This window comes from Trachymyrmex cornetzi, unplaced genomic scaffold (genome assembly GCF_001594075.2).
Source record: "Trachymyrmex cornetzi isolate Tcor2-1 unplaced genomic scaffold, Tcor1.1 scaffold16, whole genome shotgun sequence".
In the NCBI taxonomy this organism is placed as follows: domain Eukaryota; kingdom Metazoa; phylum Arthropoda; class Insecta; order Hymenoptera; family Formicidae; genus Trachymyrmex; species Trachymyrmex cornetzi.
This window is the reverse complement of record NW_017296201.1, coordinates 1,708,995-1,717,360: the sequence shown is the minus strand read 5'-3', so window position 1 is coordinate 1,717,360 and position 8,366 is coordinate 1,708,995. Positions and strand designations below refer to the sequence as shown.

The 8,366-nt window shown below is 40.7% G+C and overlaps 1 protein-coding gene across 1 annotated transcript in view; it reads right to left on the bottom strand.

The window, feature by feature from the left end:
• Positions 1 to 8,366, bottom strand: part of mam (neurogenic protein mastermind) — a 191,617-nt gene that overhangs the window by 57,330 nt on the left and 125,921 nt on the right. The window contains exon 3 of the mRNA XM_018503556.1: positions 4 to 813. Coding sequence (XP_018359058.1) covers positions 4 to 813 — 810 coding nt within the window. The remainder of the gene's footprint in view (positions 1 to 3; positions 814 to 8,366) is intronic.

The following is an 8,366-nucleotide window of genomic DNA, read 5'->3' as shown; positions in this document are numbered from 1 at the left end:
CGCCAGCGTATCGACGCTCTTATCTTCAAAATCAAAGTCCTTCATAAACTCCGGATGAAAGTCCGAAATTTCGGAAATGAGATCCTTGAATGCATCCGACGTGATGATCTCGTCGCCGGTGTCATCGCCCATGAATTCAGAGAAGCCGGGGAAACCGGTGCCGTTCGCCGCAGCATCTTTCTCTAATGCCGCGGCGCATTGCTCCAGATCCACGAACTCATTGTCGGGTTCCTGTTTACATTCGACTAGGTTACCAATGTCAACGCAACCGATTCCACCGCTACCGCCAGCGCCACCGGCGCCGCCACCTGCTCCGGGCCCGCCAGGACCTCCGGGACCGTTGCCGTTTCCAGGCTGCGATCTCGACGCGGCTGACGCAGACGTATCTGAACCGGGTTTTGGTGACGATGACGCGTTTAAAAGATCGCTTTTCACCGATGCATTCGTCATTGCTTTTACCGTTACGTTCGTAGAGATTGCTTGGGCTTGTGAATTATTCGCGGCTGAAGTTGTAAACTCTAGTTGCTGTACGATCTGAACCTGAAACTTGGTGAGACCTTCGTTCCCGTCACCACCACCACCTCCACCACCACCGGGCGTTGGACCCGTCGAGTTCGCGCCGTTCCCCGGTTGATGCTGGCCGTGGCCGTGATGGGGCCCGCCGCCGCCACCACCACCACCAGGACCCTGTTGATGCTGATGAGGCCCTTGCGTGCATTGCAGCTTAACCGGCGGCTCGCCGAAGCCACCATCGCCACTAGCACCACCGGCTGGCTCCAACTCCTCGGTCGTCCTCTTGAGGAATTTCGGCTGCTGAAACGAGAAGAGGGAGGGAACCGTTAATCGACAGGTGGACTTACGAAAAACAGAAAGAATACAAGAAACGACGTAAGATTAGAAATCTGTCAGCAATAAATATCGTATATTCAAGAGTTATACTCGCTGTGTCATTACCTCTCAATCCTTACTAATAATTCCTAATTTTATTATTTTATTTATTATACAGCTTTAGCCAGTATAATAGCATTGACCGCCTTTCGATCAAGCTCGAGTTGGAGTAGATTTTCAAAGATTACCGCTTTTTCCGCTGCTCTGTTGCTAGATGATCGAACCAAGCGAGGTATTTAACTCGTCGCTCAGTGTCGCCGAGCTCGATTCCACAGCTTTTTCTGCGATTAACCCGGGCAGTTTCTCACCGTACCTGTCAATACTCGCGACGCTTTTTCAGCCGCTGTCTTTATACGGCCGCCCGCGAAGCGCCGTTTTGTTTCGCGGAGTGTCGGACCTTGATATCGCGACTCGTAAATAATCTCGACGAGCGAATCGTCTACCGAATTAAAAAGATCGATGACACATGACTCAATGATCGCGATACAATGAACCAAAATAGTTATTATTGAGTGCACATTATTAAGTCCTTCATTTATACAATATTACCATATTACGTATCAACCTCGATCTCAACAATATCTATTTTACATTTAAAATTCATCGTATTTTGTCAATATCGAACGAAAACAATTTTCATAACTAATGATTAAAGAACATGATTAATTCTTAAACGTTTCACTATGAAAACAACACATAATATATACTGACCTAATTCGATTACTTACAACCTTCATAAAAATAAAAATATCGTAAAAAGCTCGTCTGAATAAAAATTCAGAACATTAAAGAATATAAGTTCTAAATAAATGTGTCTTTATTAATAAAAAAATTGGACATTAATAAAAAAATTGGTATTTAGAGGTTAAAATAATTCTTAATCATGTATATAATCATAAGATTGATTATTAAGTAGTAATTGCAGTTAATTAATAAGTTTAATACGATTAGTTTTCTCTGTTAAACGCAGTCAATCAGAAAAGTTGATTACTCTTTTATTACTAATTACTCAATAATCATGATTGACAATATTTTAATATTCGTCTCAAAATTTCGATTCATATAGTAGTTTATAATTAAACAATAAACATATTTTTCGTAAAGTTATCAACAAGATTTAACAGATAATATACGTATATAGCTATATTAGCGAAAAAAAATACATATAGCCTATATATAATCTGGATAAATCTCGACTAGATACAGTGGCAACATCGTAATTGATTCCTCTAACAAAGTATCTCCAATAATCGAAATACGGCAGAAACTCGAGACAATTATCGCCGGATTTCAAAGACGAATCCGCTTAGAAACCACGAGCTACCTCTCACCGGCGCGGCGAGGATTTTTGCGAGATCTCCAAGTCGACGACCCTGTTTTCGGCCAGGCAAACAAATTCACAGCAATGGCGCCGGAAAGAGGAAGAGAAGGGGGAAGAAGAGATTGGAAAAAGTTTTTCCAGGGTGCGGTCGCGAGAAACGCATCCACCAATGCGCATACACATACATACGTATTATACATACGCACGCACGAGCGCACGCGGTTGCGCGCGCGTCGGTGTGTATCTATACATTTGTCATGATTTGAACCGGGATAACCCTCCCGGTTTCATCCCAAAATCGATAATACGTATTACCCTCTAATAGAGAATCGAGCGCTCTACGCGAGTTTCCCCTGCTGTTCTCCTCCTCGCCTGCGCGCCTCACCATCCCGTTCCACCTGGCCCAAGAGCTCGAATAATCTTGCGTCTTCCGCAGATGTAATACGATATTCCGTCAGCCTTCTCTACCCGCAACAGCATCCTCCCGCCAATCGCAGGATCGGCGTACCCGCCATCGCCGTCGTAAAGCTAAATGACGTTTCTTCAAGGACCCTAGCAACTGGCCCGTCCTCCTCTTTTACATTTCGCGAAATCAAGTACATTATAGTAGTATAGACCTAAAAAGAAATTAATTCTCCCCATCGCATTCGTCATTGATGGTCCCAACCAAACGTAAGACTCTTTTTCAGCGAAGTAGAAGAATCTCACCGTGAGAGCGCTGCATCGTGGATTACGAACCTTTTTTCGTTGCGCTTAAAAATTTATCAAAGTGCTCGTAGAGACTATTGATCCAAAGAATAGACTCTTATTTAATCCAAGAATGGTTATCTAAGATGATCTTTATAGACTCTATAGTAGCGAGAAAATGAAACTCAGTTATACTAGTTTTCTGTATTGATCAAGAATCTAAATCCATTTTTTATTCCCCCCCCCCTTTTTTTTAGGAAATTGTAAAATAAGATAACTTTGGCTCAAATTTGATAATGCCTGAGATAGTACAATAGTACTAACGTCTTGTGTCTTCATTTTGGACATACATGCTGTTCAGGCATTTTTTTAAATGTGGGTCACAGTTACTCCATTTTACGGCGCAAGTCCATAACATAATTTCAAGTATTAATAAATTATTAAGCTCAATAATATAAAAATATTATACATGTTGCACGTAAGACTGTACTGTAAGATAAGTTTCCATTTACGTTCGATTTCAGCACAAATACCGTCACACCGAACATTAATCCTTTGCGCCTAATCGTACAACGTTATATGAGAGTACACAGAGGACCCAGTGTGGATTGCAAGCCGCAATGGCGTGGCGAAGCGAAGGAAAAAGGCTTCGGTTGGATAAAGCTCTCGCTCTGCGCGGCGCTTTCGCGAGGCAATTTTATGGGACGAAAGGTGTGTGTCGGAGATTGGCGGATAACGACATGGCTTGCACCACGGCGTCAATATTGCACTCGCTCTTTCCTCCACCACTCCGTCGCGGCTTTGAAGCAAAAAATAAGTAAATGAAAACAAGAAATACTTTAAACTGCGTTTCCCACGTCCTTCCTGTCGAACTAATTACTTTCTCTGAGTTCCCGCTATTTGCAGTAGCGCGAAAATACGAGACCCTTTCTTCCTTCTGATCCGACACTGATCAAAAGTACGTTTCATCAGCGGATTAAAACACCATCTACGTTAAAATGCACGTTAACGATAACGGTAAACGGTACGTTTCTATTCGTGGATGTGTAAAATGGCAAAATCGCATGAATTTTATGCAGAATGCACGCTGGACATTTTTTACTGCAATGCAAGGAAAGTAAACCATCGATTGCAAAAGAAATTTGTTCATCGATGTACTTAGCGCCGCTATTGATGAAGATACAATCTATGGAACGAAGACACGTTTTTTCATCGGATAAAAGAAAGTTTAAATGTCCACTTCCATCAATGTTAATTTTTTAATCTCAATTTAATTTATTCCATCTTATTCTAATTCTTATAAAACAGGAAAAAGGTAAAAGTAAGTTAAACCGAGATTAAAGTTAATTTACATTAGTGAGAAAGAGAGAAGACATTTAATGCGTTCATGCACATTTCAAAATTTATGTCTGAATGTATAACTTAAATACATGTGTAACCTCGACACGTGTCACTCAGCGTAATATTATGCCTCGTTACTCGGTGTATGTTTGTTGATCGACTTAACCTTCATCATCAAGTACGACATAATGTGCGTCTTATCTAGTCGTTCAATATATCTTATCTGAGCTTGCGCAGAATTAATCGCGCGAGATAAATCGAGCGTCCCTCGCAATTTTGTAAAATCAATATCTGTCGTCAAATAATAATAACGTTTCGACCACAATGACTGTGTACGATGCTTGCTTATAGTATTTGTTCTTTCTTCTGATTCGTTACCCATCAACGAATTTGCGCGCGATTAGAATTCGAAATTAATACGCAATGACAGGAATCAGGAAATGCGAGTGAATCGTCGAGAGAGAAAACCAACTGCCTTGGGATGAAAGCACCCACGTGCGGCGTCACGGTTGTTTGCGCCGCGATGCGTGTGTTTCGAGGCAAACTGATTTCATCCACCCAATCCTTTATCACCTCCCAGCGAAATCGGCTAACGACCAGACTACATCGCTTGAATGTGAGCTGGCCGTGCTGAACCGGGGCCGAGTTATGCCACTTCGTCCGGAAGCAATAATCCGCAGTACGCGCAAATTCGTGCGCGCGCGCGAAGAGCGAATGTTGCTTGGATACAGAGAGAACCGTGTACTTGTGCCGTTAGGACTAAACTACCGTATCGCCATCGAGCGGTTTACTTCGCCACGCCGTAATCCACCGCACACTGCTCATTAAATCTGTCGAGTGCAATGCGATGAAACCCGATTTTTGGGACGATATGTAATCGGCTGCACAGCTTCAAATTCGAGAGACCAAGGCCTCGTCAAGAGTACGACGTGCCGTCACGTCCAGATTCTATGCGTCATGTTTACCTAACATCGTGGGAATGTCGTTACGAATGAATCTGTGGATAAGGCAACTTGGATACCTCAATTAATTCTCACCCGTAGATCGTTCCCCGTCAGTCTAATAATAATAAAGCTCTTGCACGGAAAGAACGGTTTTGCTTTCTAAAAATTCTGGTTAAAAATTAATAAATCAGAATTTTCTAGTTGAATTTATAATTATAATTCTTATAATTGAGAAAACGAGAATTCTGATCGATTTTCAACTAGAAATTTTTCTGAGTACTTTAAAACTTTTTGCAACATTGTTTGTCACTTTTGAGATTCTTGTAGAAAATAATTTCTAGTTGAAAATGGATGAACCACAAAAGATTCTGCTGATATCTATCGGAATTCTGGTTATCTCAACTAGAGTTATAATAGATTAAATTAAAAAAAATTCTGATTCTTTTTCAACCAGAATCTTATTAATACAATTAGTGAGACTCTTTTTCCAGTATATATAATTATTTTAATAATCTACAAACACAAAATTAATTTCATATCGATATATTTCTATATCTAGATAAATTTTTAGACACTTTAGCAAAGTCGTTCTTTCGAGTAGCTATATATGTGCTCTCGTTGTGCTCCTTGAAAAACTTTCTTCCGAGAGATCGGTGATCGCATTACGAGTCACACAACAGCCATAATCAACTTAGGGTGCGTGAAGGCCGTCTTAATTCATGAAACTGACGTTCACATTGTCCAAAACGGAAGACGGATGGCCCCTCTTAACGTTTGTCACTTGTTCTGTACGTAATAAGTGGAACGTTGCGCCACTGATTAAGTTGCGAATGAGTCAGACGTCTGGAATTGGCATCTTGGATTCGTGTCACGTTATTGTCATTGTATCCCGCGATTTCTTTCCTATGTTTTCATTTCTCTTTTTATATCGCGCAAACAAGTCCAATTCGAGAGACCTAATTTAAGATACATGATAAATACTGTCCTACTTAATTTCATTCTTTTTTTCGACAAACAGATTATGCTACGCAATTACGCAATTAATGACATAATGAGTAAATCTATTACTTCAATATCAATTAGTCAAGATAACAATGTCAAACATCTTGATATACGTCAATTAATAACACCGAGTTATCAATCTTTTATTATTCCAGATTTCATATCGTAAAACTTTCGATTCTACATGTAGTTCTGAAGGATTCGAGAGACCTTGTTACTTCCTATTTCAATTTCCTGTTTTTACGGCACAAGAGCATCGTCGGAGGTGACAAATCGGACATCTCGAGTGGTGAATCTTGGCAAGGCGACGCGACGGTGGTGTCTCCGAGATAAGAAACATGTCACTAACCTTGGCGTGTGTGCGAGAGCGCTCGTGTGGGCGGATACACCGATCTATTGAGCGTTACATTTCGTTAACAACGCTCCCGCCAGTCGCGACTGTTAACACGACCTAAATATCAGCCGACGAGACCGACGACGTTTCGTGACACATAGACGCCCCGGCGCGGCGATCCGCATTTCGCGTGCGAGACGCACCTTTCCGCTCCGCGTGCGCGTTTATCGCTTCCGCGTTTTCACTCCCGATAAAAGCCTCCCGCTGGCTCTTATCCGCGTTATCAAACCGTCGCAGGTAACGGAAGAGGGTATACCAAACTTCGCGGTGTATATCGCGGACGACGGTTTTCGGTTTATTTACGCACGTTGATAATACCACACGTTGGAAAGAGCCGCGAGTTGTTTGCGTCACTAATTACTCTGAAACTTGATAAAACTACGTCAAACAAAAGAGAGCCTTATATTATAAGAAGATGCTTACTCAAATCTTGTAAAAAAATTCTCTGAGAATTCTCTCCCGAATTTTCTAGGTATTTTTGTTAAAAATTCCAAATAAGATTAAAGAACTTTTTAATGCAACTTTTTGAACTAAATAAATGAATTAGAATGCAAGCGACTATATATTGAAAATGAATATGAGGAAGACTTACTGCAATATAATAACAGAGCTACTTATTCTATCGTGAGTACCGTCTTCTACTCTGATTTTTTTTTTAAACTCGCGAGTCATACGAGAATGTGTGTGAATACGCAGGTTTATGTGCTATACTTATTGCTAACCGAATATCAACATTTTGCACTATCAAGAAAAAAAGGAATCAAAGAAGCAATGTTTCACACAAAGAAATAGAATTTAAATTTAAAATTAAAATTTCAAAAATTTTTTTTCCTGAGGAAATTCCGAAAGGTTGTTAGCGAAACAGAAAAAAAATTTCTTAACTTTTTTTCGGTGTTCCGTGGCTATTTTTTTTATTTCTATGACTTTTCTCAGTTTTTCCTGGTCGCTAACAAACTTGTTCTTTAAAAATTCATTATTTTAACCATGATATTCAAGGATAAAAAAAGAAATCCTCTGAAAATGTCAGATTTTTCTAGATAATAAACACTCTGTAATAAAAGAATAATAAAGGGACAATTAAAAGAAGACAATACATGGAAAAAACAATCTTACTATATGTTTGAATATGTCTAAGTGTTGCTGACACGATGATATAAAAAATTCAATATTCTAGTAATTAATTTTATGTCTATATCTAGTTAAATTTTTAGATACTCTTTAGTAAAACTATCGTTTTCGTATCACGTAAGATTCGAATAACACTACACGGCTTATACAGCTCGACTAAGTAGAATCGGTGTTACAAGAATTGTAATCTGCCGACTGATAGGCACTTACCGCTTTTTGTGCAACGATGCGTTTACGTAATCGCCATTCGCAGGATAAGCTATCGCGCGGAATTTATTCAGATCACAAACCCCTCGGTCTACTCCGCCTTGCACGAAATCAGGATCGCGTATCGCTTCCAGCTCGTTGTCCGTGCGGATATTTTAGATGAGAATTTATGGCGTTTTTTTTTCCGTTACTTTTTTCCCTCCCGGTCTGATGTCACGCCTTTCGCCTCGCGACCGCGCCGATCGATGCAAACGCTCACTTCCGGTATAAAAAATGAACCACTCTCTGTGCGTTTCCTCGTTGCTCGTCCACGGCGCGAACAGCGGCGGTCGTAATTTCGCGATTGGATGTCGCACATTTTCGACGGGGGATAACAAGAGGGGAGGACGGGAGAGAACATGCACACGCCGTAACGGATGTTTATGACAAATTTTGGGCGTCCGGCTGGTTTTCG